At 34.3% G+C, this 15,109-nt stretch overlaps 3 protein-coding genes across 3 annotated transcripts; 2 read left to right on the top strand and 1 right to left on the bottom strand.

The window, feature by feature from the left end:
* The first annotated feature begins 272 nt into the window (after positions 1-272).
* On the top strand, positions 273-10,834 carry LOC106327335 (nucleolar protein 14). The gene is made up of 14 exons (XM_013765463.1): positions 273-620; positions 697-862; positions 953-993; positions 1,075-1,134; positions 1,224-1,346; positions 1,430-1,558; positions 1,645-2,274; positions 2,388-2,580; positions 2,666-2,859; positions 2,944-3,048; positions 3,142-3,281; positions 3,370-3,648; positions 3,730-4,044; positions 10,716-10,834. The coding sequence occupies exons 1-13, from the start codon at positions 273-275 to the stop codon at positions 4,001-4,003; spliced, it is 2,682 nt and encodes an 893-aa protein (XP_013620917.1). The 3' UTR covers positions 4,004-4,044; positions 10,716-10,834.
* On the top strand, positions 7,045-8,305 carry LOC106327336. Its single transcript, XM_013765464.1, has 2 exons — positions 7,045-7,277; positions 7,842-8,305. Exons 1-2 carry the CDS (start codon positions 7,080-7,082, stop codon positions 8,178-8,180), a joined length of 537 nt encoding a protein of 178 aa, XP_013620918.1. The 5' UTR covers positions 7,045-7,079; the 3' UTR covers positions 8,181-8,305.
* A 2,521-nt stretch (positions 10,835-13,355) lies between the features above and the next one.
* LOC106326268 lies at positions 13,356-13,995 on the bottom strand. The gene has a single exon (XM_013764288.1). It carries the CDS (start codon positions 13,837-13,839, stop codon positions 13,555-13,557), a length of 285 nt encoding a protein of 94 aa, XP_013619742.1. The 5' UTR covers positions 13,840-13,995; the 3' UTR covers positions 13,356-13,554.
* Positions 13,996-15,109: the final 1,114 nt, after the last annotated feature.

Below are 15,109 nucleotides of genomic sequence, written 5' to 3'. Positions count from 1 at the left end.
AGATAGAAAATATGGACATCTATCTATCTCACTGTTGTGGTTGATTCTTGTTCAAGAAAACTGGGCCACAGCCCACAAGAGAATATAGGCTAATAGGCCCAATTAAATTCGAACCAACCGGTTTGTCTTCTTCCTATTTCAAACGTCACTGAGCTTCTTATTGGATACGCACTAAATAAGAAAAATTAAAGTCCCAGCCAAAACCCTGGTCGATATCTCGTAAAACCCTAGACGACGCCGCCGCCGCCGCCGCGGAAGCTTGATTGAAAGCCATGGGGAAGAAGAAGAACCAATCTAATAAGAAACCAGACACACAAGGCGGTAAAAAGATGGGACCAGACGCAGTGGCCATGAAAGCCAAGGCCAAGAAGGCCGACAATCCATTCGAATCGATCTGGTCTCGCCGCAAGTTCGACGTCCTCGGGAAGAAGCGCAAAGGCGAGGAACGCCGCGTGGGTCTCTCCAGGTCCCGCGCCGTCGACAAGAGGAAGAACACGCTGCTTAAAGAGTACGAGCAGAGCTTGAAATCTTCGGTTTTTATGGATAAGCGTATCGGAGAGCATGATAACGAGCTTGGGGAGTTCGATAAAGGTGTAATCCGATCTCAGAGAGTTCGTCAGGTAAAAGAGAGAGCCCATATGCTTTGATTGATTAGGCAAAGTTTTGATCTTTTTGTTTTGTTTTTGTTATGTGTAGTTGAAAGCGAAGAAGAGTATGTATAACTTGTCTGATGGGGAGGAACATGTTTATGGAGATGGTGCTCTTGGTGAATCTTCTTCTGCAAGGGATGATTTTGACTCTGTACATTTGTCTGATGAAGATCTTCAGGATGATGGTGATCGGGAAGATGCTGGGTCAAATAGTATGTTCATCAAGTTTGTTTACCTTTTGATTGTGTCTGTGATGAGCCTTGAGAAAAGCTAATGTTTTCTCAAACCATTTCTTGTTATAGGAGTGAGGCATCGGCACAATGACTCGCCTGAAGAGGAAGAGGTGAGAACATATATTTTGAGTGTGATTATACCTCACGTTAGGCGTTGCTGATGTTTTTTTTTTTTTGGATTCTCTCTGCAGAGGCGTAAGAGCAAGAAGGAAGTCATGGATGAGATCATCATGAAGAGCAAACTTGGCAAGGTGAGTTTTCGACTGTTTTCCTTGTTATCTTTCTCATGGGAATTGTCAATTTGTAGTTGTTAACTTGTTTTGTATTTGTGTGGGTTTAGATGGAGAAAGCTAAGCACAAGGAGGAAAAGGAGAAGTTGTTGGATGATCTGAATAAAGAACTCATGTCCTTGGAAAACTCTGACGCGATGAAGAGTTTAACTCAAGATTTTACCGTCAAAGACGTAAACGATTACTACATTTTGCAAGTGTTTTGTGTTATTTACGCGAGTTTTCTTATGTTTGATGTAATCCCTTTTGTCTGCAGGAGCCACATGATAAATATGCAATGTATATGGATGATTTGGCGTCGGATCGTCGTGGTCGTCCTACTGATAGAACAAAGACACCTGAAGAAATTGCCCAGGAAGAGCGTGAAAAGTTGGAGGAACTTGAGGTAAATAATGGTTCTGTTCTGATTGTGTTGTCAAGGTCTTGTGGTTGACATTATTTGACCTTGATGCAACTTTTTAACACTCTTAGGATAAACGTAAGAAGAGGATGCAAGAAACTGATGATTTGAGCGACGAAGATGAGGAAACTGGTGGTGAGGAATCATCGAAGAGGCTAAGAGTCATCTCTGGCGATGATCTTGGTGATTCCTTCTCAGCTGATGCGGAGCAGCCGAAAAAGGGATGGATTGATGAAGTTCTTGAACGAGAGGGTGATGATGAGGATTCAGAAAGTGAAGGAGAGGAAGAAGATGATGATGATGAGGAGGAGGAGTCAGATGGGGGTGATGAGAAACAGAGAAAGGGTCATCCTTTAAAGGACTGGGAACAAAGTGATGATGAGCTAGAGGCAGAGCTGGAAGGTGATGATGATGAAGAAGAAGAAGAAGCGGAGCCAATAGTGCATAAAAAGTCAAAGAAAGACTCTTCTGCTCCAACTAAAGGAAAAGGGTCATCTGGAACAGTGAAACAATCAACCAACATGAAGAAATTGAGTTCAACGCAGCATGATATTCCTTACGTGATTCATGCTCCAAAGAGTTTCGAGGAATTGATTGCTCTAGTCGAAGATCGATCTAATGCAGATGTTGTTACAATTGTAAACCGTATCCGGACAACAGATTCAATTAAGCTTGCAGCTGAAAACAGGAAAAAAATGCAGGTAATCTTTTATTTTGCACTCGGAGATAACATTACCGTTTACCTGTTTGCAGCTTTTGCTGGTTTAAGTTTTCAGACCCTTGATTTTGTTTGTTGTTGTTGTCTGCCACGTAGGTCTTTTATGGTATTCTCCTGCAGTATTTTGCCGTTCTTGCAAACAAGAAGCCATTGAACATTGAGCTACTAAACATGCTTGTCAAACCTTTGATCGAGATGAGCGGGGAGATTCCCTACTTTGCTGCAATCTGTGCTCGACAACGGCTTCTGAAGACCCGTGCACAATTTTGCGAGGCTATCAAGAATCCAGGTTTGTGTTGCTTCCATAGCCTGTAGTTTTAGTGTCTTGTAAGATGCATTATTTTTCCTTAACAAGTTCAGAAACATTCTTGCAGAGGATGGATGCTGGCCTTCTTTGAAAACCTTGTTTCTCTTGAGGCTTTGGTCCATGATTTTTCCGTGCTCTGATTATCGTCATGCTGTGATGACCCCTTCGATATTGTTGATGTGTGAATATCTCATGCGCTGCCCCATCTCCTCTGGTCGTGATGTTGCCATAGGTTCCTTCTTGTGCTCCATTGTTCTCTTGGTAAGGAGACGTTGATCTCAACCTCTTTTCCTCTGCTATTTACATTTTTTTCAATTTTTCTCATGTAAACAAAATTAACTGTAGGTTGCTACACAATCCAAAAAGTTTTGCCCTGAAGCCATACTATTTATCCGGACTCTTCTGATGGCTGCTTCAGACAAAAATTTACCACCATTTGAAGAATCTGAGGTACATTCGTTTTTATATTTGTGCTTATCACTAAAGATGCACATAGGCAAGTGATGTTACCAAGCTGATGAACTGTTGTGTATCTTGTTACAGTTTTATCATTTCATGGAGTTAAAAACGCTGACTCCATTCCTGTGCATACAAGACGACGTAAAGGAGGTTGTGCCATTAAACTTCCTACAGATAATGGATCAGCCAGCAGACTCTCCATATTTCAGCTCTGATGAATTCAGGTCTGTTTGTCTCTTCTGTAATCAATTTTTCCAAATAAGAACAGTGGAAGTGTGTTTAATATTTTTTTGGCGTTTGGTGATGAAACAGAGCAAGCATCCTTTCAAGTGTAGTGGAGACTCTCAGAGGTTTTGTGGAGATAAACGGAGGATTGAGTTCCTTTCCAGAGATCTTCATGCCCATCTCAGCTTTACTACACCAAGTTGGGAATCAAGAAAAGATCCCACAAACTCTTAGGGAGAAACTTGTAGATGCTGCGCAGCTAATCGAAAAGAAAACCGAGGAGCATCACAAGCAACGCAAGCCACTCGCTATGCGTAAACAAAAGCCAGTAGCCATCAGAATGGTCAATCCCAAATTTGAAGAGAAGTAAGTCTCTTTCTCCTCAGTCAGTTGTACTTACATTGGGATGATCGTTATAATTGGTGTGTATATATGTTTGTTGTGTAGCTTTGCAAAAGGCAGGGATTACGATCCAGACAAGTACCGTTCAGACATGAAAAAGTTGAAGAAGAAGCTAAATGAGGAAAGGAAAGGAGTGGTGCGTGAGCTGCGCAAGGACAGCTACTTCATGAGCGATGTGAAAGCAAAAGAAAAGGCTGTGCAGGAGCAAGAGAGGGCAGAGAAACATGGCAAGAATCTGGCTTTCCTTCAAGAACAAGAACATGCTTTCAAATCTGGACAACTTGGTAAAGGCAAAGGCAACAAGAAGAGAAAGCGTTAGATACCACTTTCAATACCTTTGTGGTTCTATTTTTATGGGATTTTTCTTTTTATTGGATAATTAAAATATAAGATTTTTAAAAAAAAATTAGGACTAAAATTATATGTTATAAATTTAAATAAATTATTTATTCATTTATAATAATTTTGTAATGATTTCATATTATAACTGTGAAAATAGACATAAATTAAGTTTAAAAGAAATTATTATATTAATTATTGTTAATGCTTCATAAATAATTGACACAATATATTTGAATATATGATATATGTTTAATAAAAACTTCAATACATAAAGATAATTTATAGTATTAATTTTAATATTTATATATTTATATCCTCTCTATTCATTACTATTAAAATTTTGATTTTACAGAAATTAATAACTACGATTATATTTTTATTGATATTCAACCTTGTATTTTTTTTAAAGAACAGAAGCGTGATTCCAAAACGGAATCATAAGCTTCCAATGTGTTTTTAAAAAGAATATATTGGAAGCGTTTTGGAAGCGAGATTCCTTAAGCTTCCACAAGGTTCCGATTTCGATTCCGGTTCCGAAGCGGGAAGCGGACGTCCGATGAAGCTTCCGTGCAACGTAGGATATGACTTATGCACAAAAGCGGGGAGATATTCCGCGACCAACTGGAATTTGGTTGCCATGTTAATGCATTTGCGTACTACAAGTTTAAGCGATTTTGTTGTTTCTGTACGGACTTTCTCCTTCATCATCAGTCCATCATGCTTTCTTCATCCCATGATTTAAGCCATGTTCTTTCGTTTTGTATTTCGTTGCAGCATCTTGATGTTTAGATGTTTTGTTTGAACATTATTGCATAAACATCTAAATAATGTATGTGGTTGTATGTCCAAAAAGTCTAGATATTTTGTCGGATACAAGATTTGGATCGTAAAATCCAAAAAATTTAAATGCCTTAAATACAAATATAAAAATAAATTTGATTAATTAATTACTTAATTATTAAACAATACTTCAAAACTATAAAATCACATTTTGCCAAAATCAAAATGTCAAATTTTCCGCTAAAATCACATAAACAAGTTTAAGCGATTTTGTTATTTCTGTACGGACTTTCTCCTTCATCACCAGTCTATCATGCTTCCTTCATCCCATGATTTAAGCCATGTTCTTTCGTTTTGTATTTCGTTGCAGCATCTTGATGTTTAAATGTTTTGTTTGAACATTATTGCATCAACATCTAAATAATGTATGTGGTTGTATGTACAAAAAGTCTAGATATTTTGTGGGATGCAAGATTTTGGACCGTAAAATCCAAAAGATTTAAATACCTTAAATACAAATATAAAAATAAATTTGATTAATTACTATAATTACTAAACAATACTTCAAAACCATAAAATCACATTTTTGCCAAAATCACAATTTCAAATTTTCTGCCAAAATCACAAAAACAAGTTTTGTTTTCTACTAAAACCATAAAATCCGGGTTTCGTCTGCTCCTTCAAAATTTTTGCCAAAATCACAATTTCAAATTTTCTGCCAATGTTAACATTGTGATCACCTAGCATTATATTTATTTGTAATAAAAGCAAGAATAAAAAAAGAAGGCAAAACAATTAAAACCATAAAATCCGGGTTTCCTACCAAAACTACAAAATCAAGGTTTTTACCGACAAAATCGAATTTTTCCACGAAAACTATACAATCAGGAGTTTCTGCCAAAGCCATAAATCAGATTTTTCCTACAAAACCACAAAATTGAATTTTCTCTCCAAAAAATTAAAAATTTCCACCAAACCGAAAAATCTGAATTTTCCCGCCAAACATAAATTATATTCAAGTTTAATTATATTATATTTATTTTAATAAAAATACTATAAATAATAATTTCATGATTTTAATAATAGATTTTTAGTTAATAATATAAGCTTAAAATAATTTGTAGTTAACTCAGTTTAGCACTCTATTTTTAGTTTTGGTTTGAAATGAGTTTAATCAGTATATAAAAATTTATTTTTCAGGTTATCTTATAAGTTAGTTCAAAATTACTCACATTAAATAATTTCTTAATTGGATTTAAGTAAATTGGATGAGTTCTGAATTTTCCCTAGTGCTAAGATGATATGTGTTATAAAATTAAAGAGAAAAACTCTAAGATAATCTTAAAATGTTTTTTTTTTTATCATAAAATAGCAAAAACAAGGTTCAAAATGACTAAAACAATCATTAAAAAGTAATTGACAATTATATCCATACTTTAAAGATATATTAAAATATACAAATTTTTATATAACTTTTTGAAAAATCATTTTTTTATTTTCTAAACAATATTTAAAACTTCTTTCTGAATTTTTTTCCCAAATATTTTTCTTCTGAAATTTTCCTTTTTAGTTTTTTTTTCAATCATTTTTAATAAATAAATTTTCTTGAATAGAAAGCATTCCTGAGTAAGTATGATATTTTCGAATTTTATTTTAGGAAGACTTTCTTACGGTGTATAATATATTTCTAAATATGAGTTTAGAAAAATCTTCCAGAATAAGTATAATTTAGAAAGATCTTGATAATATCAATATGTATAATATCTTCATAAAATTTATTAAAGCTTTCACAAAGGTGTAATAAATGTATTATATTTATAACTAATAAATTTAGTTACCTACCCCATGGAATCTGAAAACATTAAACATTGTAATCTAAAAGTTTAACTATTTAAGAAAAAGAAAAAAAACTTAATATCTGTGAGATTATATTTTTGGGGAAAATTATAACAGAGCCTTCCTCAAGTCAGTTATGATGTTTAACATAATGACTTTTGTGGAATGATTCTCCTTTGAATGTTGAAAGTTGATTATCTTAAAATAGAATTAAATATTTAGAAATCATAAGATACTAATTACAGTTTTCACCAAGATTGACCAAGAAAAAGAGTAACAATAAATACGGTGGTATCCAGTGAAATGACCAAAATTCCTTTAATATAGATTTTTTACCTTCTATCCTTAATTTTAATGTATATATAAAGATACTCAAGTAGAACAGCAATATGAATACTAACAATAGAGGTTGAGGGAAATAAATTCTCTAGTAAATCATGACTTCTTCCTCTAATTATTTTTTTCTTGTTTCACTGGTAGTCTTGTTACTATTTTTCTTAGGATCTACTTTGACCATGGCCTCAACAAAAGACATTGATTCCATATGCAATGATTCTTTTGTCCATAACCATAACAAAACGTTATGCCTGCAAACGCTCACAGCGTATCCTCCCGCCGTCTCTGCAACTAACATGGTATATTACTATCTAACCCCTCATTTATTTTCTATCTTGGTCCAACAATTCTGTTATTTTTTTTATTTGATATTACACCAAAAATTTACATTCAAAAGATTTAATTTCTTTGTCTAATTTATGGTCTAATTGTTTTAAACGGAAATAAAAAAAACAATTAAGAGAAAATCCTACAAATAAATCATAAAATAGGCAATTAACTATTTTGCAGTCTTGTGTTTTAGATTCCAATTTTCTTTGTGTTGGGAGGAGATAAAAAAGATGTTAGGGTTTAAGATTCATGTTAATCTATAAGAGTTAAAAAAATTAGTATTTGATAAATTCATTGATTTTACGGTATGAAATCTGACATATTTGCTTATTTATTAAATTAACTATTTTTTAACAAGCGCATTGGAGTGTTACAAAAAAAAAAACACGTATTGGTGAAAAAGTGTTTGGGAAAACGTTCAGAGCTTTATTTTGTAAATACGTAATCACTATTATGCAAAAAATTTGTAGCATATTTATTATTCCTGAAAAACTACAAATCTCAGTAAAATTTTGGCTTTTTTTAATATATAGGTCAATCTTGTGAAAGTCACAGTCGACCTTGTAAGGACCCAAGCTAAAAAAAGGGCAGGTTTCGTTGCCGGATTGGAAAAAGAGCCTACATTTAATAAAACGATGTGCTATGAATCATATATCTCAATAGTGGAGAATTTTAGAAGTGCTCGATTAGAAATTGAGGATAACGATGCGCAGACTGCAAGCTATGATATCATGGTTAGTTTTGACCAAACAAAAATCGTGAAGGATCAAGTCGGAAAGAACACAGACAAGACCTCAAAGAGGCTTATGGAGATGACATTAGTCATGGAGGATTTCATTGCTATAGCTGTTGGAGCCATCAACAGAATATGACGCAATTATTGAACTTTTCATGTGCTCAAATCCCAAAAGATAATATTTAAATTTGAAATATGACTATAAATTTCAATTCTGATTAATAAATGCAGCATATCGGCAATATTGGTGATATTAAATGTTCACGTGAAACTCATATAAACATGAATGTGTTATTTTCTTGCTTAGTTTGCTCTCTAGCGGTTTAACTTCACACCTTACAATTAAGATAGCAGTTTAACTTCAACTCTACAATAGAGGTAAGAATCAATAGGGGATCCCAAAAAGGAGAATCATAGAATTAAGAAAACAAAATATGAAATGATCCAAAAAAATAATGTTAAGGGAATACTTTTGACAAGAAAAGTACCTTCTCCAAAAGACGGTATCGTCGGTTGTGAAATCCTCGTCGTGCTGCCGGCTAGGTGTTTTTTGGGTTAGCTAGCGAGTTCGGATTGTAATTCTTCGGGCAGTTTGTGACGTTTAAGTTCTCTAGAAGCTACCGGAGCTGTGTGTTTCAAGGTTTAAGAACATCTTTCTCTTCAGTAGCTCGTGGCGACTGGTAGCTCTCTCTGTTGTCGACTCGTTTTCTAGTCCTTCGCGCTAAAGTTAAAGTATTGTCCAAAGTCAGCTTCTTCCTTGCTTCATTTAGTTATTTTGTTGCTTAGATCCTTTCTGTTTAGTTTAATAACGTTCTTCTGCTACTAGGTGTTTTGTCTATGTAGAATTGGAAATTTGGTATAATAATTTAACATTTTACCAAAAACAAAGAAAAAATGATAAAGAATTCAGTTGTTTCAAACTACAAATGATATCTATCACACAAACTATGAAAGATTAACAGAAATGGGTAAATAAGTTACATAAAACATAAGGCTCGTTAATACGAAATCCAAATATTTTGGTTCAAATTTTCTTGTTTAACTTGCGAATTTATATGAGTGTTGCCAACACTGTGTTTGGCCTCTTTATTGAAAAAGCTAAACATATAGGTTATAAAACTCATGCAGATATGTAGTATGTCTCCAGTAAACTTACGGTCTTTATACAAGAAATTATTTCATTACTTATTTTCATTTATGTTGTTGTTTTATGTTGTGTATTTTCTATTATCTTTGTGAGTTAAAGTTTCGAGTGGGGCTGGGTAAATAAACCGAACTCGAAAAACCAAACCGAATCTGATCTGATATAAATGAATCCGAACCGATCCGAACCCGACATAAATGCCGAATGGATCTTGTTTTATGGTATTTCAAGTTATGGGTATTATCTGAACCCAAACCTAAATGGATATCTGATAGAACCCGAAACATTCAAACCCCGAAAAGATCTTGTACCAAACCTATGATCTCAATTCCTAATATGTATTCAAAATATATTAAGATATATAAAACATCTAAAATACTTATCTATTTTATGAAGGTTGGTGGTTCTATTACATGAAGTTGATGGTTGGAGGTGGCTGTTGAATCTTAAAGTATATAGATTTTGATTTTGTTTTCATTAAAAAATGTTTCTCAGTTCATGAGAACTTGGTTTTCGTTTTATGCTTTCATTTATTTGGTTTTCTTTTTAGCGATAAATATGTTTTCTTTTCATTTGATTTTGAATGATCACGGTTGATGTTTCTTTCTTAGTTTCAAATTGATTTTACTTATGCTTTGGTTACAAAAAGATACAAATCATGTATTTTAAACCCGAAGAACCGATTTTACTTATGTTTTGGTTACAAAATAGGTACAAATCAGGTATTTTTAAACCGAAGAACCGATTGGGATCTGAATCCGAAAGTACATTGGGTTGTACCGGTTCTTTGAAGATTTACTAACCATGACCCGAATCCGATAGAACCTTAACCGGTCCCAAACCGAACTTTCAAATAATCCAAATGTGGCTGATTTTGATAAACCTGAAAAATCGAAACCCGATTGGGACCCCGAATGCCCATGCCTAGACTCGAGTTTAAACAAACTAGTGGGACACTAATAACAAACTTATTTCTAAAAGCCCTTCTTTCTCAAAAAAATAAAATAAACTTTAGTTCATACCCAATTAGATTTTAATAAACTGACACAAATCTTTTTTATACTTAAGCCAAGTCTCCAAACCTACAAATTTTTGATATGTGGATTATGTTTTTCAACAAATAATAAAACTAATTATAATCCACATGATTTGTACTTACAGAGACCACACTTGGATGATCGTTATAACGGTATGTATATGTTTGTTGTGCAGCTTTGCAAAAGGCAGGGATTACGATCCAGACAAGTACCGTTCAGACATGAAAAAGTTGAATAAGAAGCTAAATGAGGAAAGGAAAGGAGTGGTGCGTGAGCTGCGCAAGGACAGCTACTTCATGAGCGATGTGAAAGCAAAAGAAAAGGCTGTGCAGGAGCAAGAGAGGGCAGAGAAACATGGCAAGAATCTGGCTTTCCTTCAAGAACAAGAACATGCTTTCAAATCTGGACAACTTGGTAAAGGCAAAGGCAACAAGAAGAGAAAGCGTTAGATACCACTTTCAATACCTTTGTGGTTCTATTTTTATGGGATTTTTCTTTTTATTGGATAATTGAGAAAATTTGAGTTATATTCCTAAGAATTCCAAGAAAATGCTTTATGCTTACTAATAACATTGTTTTTGGTAAGTGTTAGGATTAAAACTTGCCCTTATATGAAATTGATTCGATATGACTTATGCACAAAAGCGGGGAGATATTCCGCGACCAACTGGAATTTGGTTGCCATGTTAATGCATTTGAGTACTACAAGTTTAAGCGATTTTGCTATTTCTGTACGGACTTTCTCCTTCATCATCAGTCCACCATGCTTTCTTTATCCCATGATTTAAGCCATGTTCTTTCGTTTTGTATTTGGTTGCAGCATCTTGATGTTTAGATGTTTTGTTTGAACATTATTGCATCAACATCTAAATAATGTATGTGGTTGTATGTCCAAAAAGTCTAGATATTTTGTCGGATGCAAGATTTGGATCGTAAAATCCAAAAGATTTAAATGCCTTAAATACAAATATAAAAATAAATCTGATTAATTAATTACGTAATTATTAAACAATACTTCAAAACTATAAAATCACATTTTGCCAAAATCAAAATGTCAAATTTTCCGCCAAAATCACATAAACAAGTTTTTCTTTTCTACTAAAACCATAAAATCCGGGTTTCCCACCAAAACCGCAACATCAAGGTTTTTGCCGACAAAATCGAGTTTTCCTGCCAAAACAACAAAATCGAATTTTTCCACTAGAACTAGGCCGAACCGAGGTTTTGGAATTTTGTTTTGGTTAACAAGATGGAACCGATTGGCAACAATGTAAAATATGTTCGTTTTCGGTTCGTGTCGGTTCGGTTACGACGAACCGACGGTTACCGAAATAACAAAACCCTATGAACTACTTCGATGTTTCACCCCTAAATCGTAATGAAGAAGACTCATCCCTCTACACCATTTTGTCCGACTCCCATTTTAGCTAGGCATGGGCATGCGGGGTCCCAATCGGGTTTCGGTTTTTTCCAATCGGGTTTTGGTTTTATCCAATCGGGTTTTGGTTTCATCCAATCGGGTTTCAGTTTTTCGGGTTTATCAAAATCAGCCTCATTCGGATTATTTGAAAGTTTGGTTCGGGACCGGTTCGGGTTCTATCAGGCTCGGTCGGGGTTAATAAATCTTCAAAAAACCGGTATAATCCAATGTACTTTCGGGTTCGGTTCTCAATCGGTTCTTTGGTTTAAAAATATCTGATTTATACATACTTTGTAACCAAAACATAAGTAAAATCGGTTATTTGAGTTTAAAATACCTGATTTGTACCTTTTTGTAATAAAAACATAAGTAAAATCGATTAAAAAATAAAAAGAGAACATCAAACGAAATCAAACAAAAGGAATATTTATTGATAAAAAGAAAGCCAAATAAAGAAAAGCATAAAATGAAAACCAAATTCTCATAAAATAAGAAACATTTTTTAATGAAAACAAAATATAAATCTAAATATTTCAAGATTCAACAGTCGCATTCAACCATCAACCTTCATGTAATAAAACCACCAACCTTCATGTAATAGATAAGTATCTTAGATATTCAATATATCTTAATGTATTTTGAAGACATATTAGGAATTGATGTCATGTTTGGTACAAAATATTTTTATGGTTTGAATGTTTCGGGTTCTATCGTATATCCATTTAAGTTCGGATTCGGTTCAGATAATACTCATAACCCAAAATATCATAAAACAAGATCCATTCGGTATTTATGCCGGGTTCGGATCGGTTCAGCTTCGTTGATATTGGATCGGATTCGGTTCGGGTTTTCGGGTTCGGTTTATTTTCCCAGTCCTAGTCCAGTTGTTTCAAATTTCCGTTGATATATATCACACAAACTATGAGAGATTAACGGAAAGTGGTAAGTACGTTACATCAAACATAAGGCTCGTTAATACGAAATACAAATATTTTCGGTTCAAATTTTCTTGTTTGCGAATTTATATGAGTGTTGGCCTCTTTAACGAAAAAGCTAAACGCATATATATAGGTTATAAAACTCATTTAAATATGTATTATGTCTCCAATAAACTTAAGCCTTTATACAAGAAATTATGTCATTACTCATTTTCTCTTTCATTTATGTTGTACTTGTTTTCTGTTGTGTATTATCTTTGTGGTACCCTACTTGGCTTAGGTGTGATTTGCTATGCTGGTTCAGGAATATATAGAGAACATTGAGTTTAGAACTCCTTATACTTTTTTCTTATTTTTATACTATGTCTTTGTTGACGAATGACGATGTTGGTTTGATTTCTTACATTCATGTGACCCAAACGTTGGTGTCACAGACTCAGTAGTCGAGGTCTCCTTTAGCCCTCAACTTGTGGACGCGATGATATGTGGTCCGCCCAACAAAGAAAAACAATAAAAACAGATACTTGATGTACAAGCCAATATAGCCTTCTATCTCCCCCCAATCAACCTAACTATAAGGGGAGGGAGTCGTCTTGTTCTTCTTCTTGGTATTCACATGCTTTGTAAAATCCATGGATAAAAATAAACTTTGGGAAACATTGTGTGTCAATGGACAAGGATACTTGATGCTCAATAAGAAAATATTATAACATATTAGTACGTGTACATATATATATATATATTAATAAATGATGTTAACAAAACCAAAAGGTCGAGAGAGGAAATGACGAGATCCTCAGCACCTTTGTGAAAATGAATCTGAATAGAGACAATGATGACAGTATTTGAATCTAGATGGTGAAGGATTCAAATAAAATCAACATTATAAAAAAAGTAATAATGAGTTGACATGGAGAACACTGTCATTGCAAGAAATAAAACAAAGCCTAAGAGATTGGAAAGAGAAAGAGTCAGCGAGAGCTGGCTGTTGGATTAGGTTGAAGCATTGAAGGAGGGACAAGTGGGGACAATAGAGGGATCGGATCTGTGCTGTTTTGACATAACGCAGACGTGGAGGCGCCAGTCGTAGAAGGAGGAGCTTCCTTAGAAGGAGGAGGTCTTGGTGGTAATAAGAGAGGACAAGGAGCTCGTCGCTGCAGCCGGCAGCTTAGAGATCGCCGGAAAACGCAGTCGTCGTTGTGAACACTCATCTCAAAACCCGGAAACGGATCTCCTTTACGCCCTGCTTCCTCCATCTTGTTTCTTGTTTCTTGTTTCTTGTTTCTTGATTCTTGATTCTTGATTCTTGATTCTTGATTCTTGATAATAACCAAGTTTTTTTCTTCGTGTTTGGGTTTGCGATATCGATATTGATACTGGTGCTTGTTTTTTTGGTTTTCAAAGGGTTCAAAATCTCGTTTTAAAGAGGAAGAAGATTGGTTGCTTAGCTTAAGGATTTTAATAGAGTAATAAGTTGAATGGATAACAATAACAACTAATAAAATCATTTTCCGAAATAAACAAAAAAGGTAAAAAAAATAGAAATTGGGTGAAAGTGTGCTGTGTGTATTGGCTCAATATGGCAAAAAGCTAAGAATCAATTAGAACTGGTCAACGGTCAATAGTTTGGATAGGTATGATATCTAATTATGTATCATCTATTACGTAATGTTTAGTGTGTTTTCTTTGTTTGTATATGTTAAGTTTAGTCTTATAGATGAGGGTTAATATTAGCATGAAGAAGGCGTTATCGTTGTTGTTGTAAACATGTGGCCGCGCAGGCGCGTTAGAGCATGATTAATAACCGGTTCTTAGTTTTTTTAGTTAAAAGTTAAGAGACGGTTTCTTATATTCCGCTAAAAACTCCACTCTAAGAACCCTCTCCCATTAATCATGCTCTTATCTAGTTTCTTATAAAGAAGAACTCTTGGTGTTTTAATTAAATATGTGACGTACACTACAAGAAAACATAACCTTAACGAGGACGGTTTTTCTCGTTATTTCGTCGTAAAAGAGGCTTTACGACGAAATAGCGAGGAAGCGCGTTTGCTCGTTACTCGTCCGTCGTAACACATATTTCGTCGCTAATTCGTCGTAACTTAGCGAGGAATATATTTCATCGTAAAGACGAAGTAGGGCGATTCGTCGTAAAGACCACGTCAATTTTCCACGCAAGGACGTCGCTACAATTCCTCGTAAATACCTCGAAATGAGTTCCTCGTAACCTACATGTAAATACCTTGAAAGAGTTTCCTCGCAAAATACACGTAACAACCACGAAACGATTTCCTCGTAAAATACTCGTAAACTTTTCCTCGTTATTTCCTCGCAAATGTTTCCTCGTAAAATAGTCGTTAACTGTTTCTCGTCATTTCCTCGTAAGGTTTCCACGTAAAGAGGTCGTATATTAGCTACGAATTTACTTCGTTTTTATTATTTTTACAGAATTTAAAAATATAATTAAAAAATAATTAAAATTATTTAATTTAATAATAAATTAAAATTTAAAATAAAAATAAATCAATA

The sequence above is a fragment of the Brassica oleracea genome, chromosome C2 (assembly GCF_000695525.1).
Source record: "Brassica oleracea var. oleracea cultivar TO1000 chromosome C2, BOL, whole genome shotgun sequence".
NCBI lineage: Eukaryota > Viridiplantae > Streptophyta > Magnoliopsida > Brassicales > Brassicaceae > Brassica > Brassica oleracea.
The sequence above is the reverse complement of the archived record's forward strand: the minus strand, read 5'-3'. Positions and strand labels throughout refer to the sequence as shown.

Bases quoted from the DNA above. Each gene is read 5' to 3' on its own strand.
- LOC106327335 (XM_013765463.1), top strand. From the start codon at position 273: ATGGGGAAGAAGAAGAACCAATCTAATAAGAAACCAGACACACAAGGC. The intron at 2,860-2,943 runs GTAAGGAGACGT...AATTAACTGTAG, and splicing joins TGTGCTCCATTGTTCTCTTG to GTTGCTACACAATCCAAAAA. The intron at 3,649-3,729 runs GTAAGTCTCTTT...TTTGTTGTGTAG, and splicing joins AATCCCAAATTTGAAGAGAA to CTTTGCAAAAGGCAGGGATT.
- LOC106327336 (XM_013765464.1), top strand. From the start codon at position 7,080: ATGACTTCTTCCTCTAATTATTTTTTTCTTGTTTCACTGGTAGTCTTG. The intron at 7,278-7,841 runs GTATATTACTAT...TTTAATATATAG, and splicing joins CCGTCTCTGCAACTAACATG to GTCAATCTTGTGAAAGTCAC.
- LOC106326268 (XM_013764288.1), bottom strand. From the start codon at position 13,839: ATGGAGGAAGCAGGGCGTAAAGGAGATCCGTTTCCGGGTTTTGAGATG.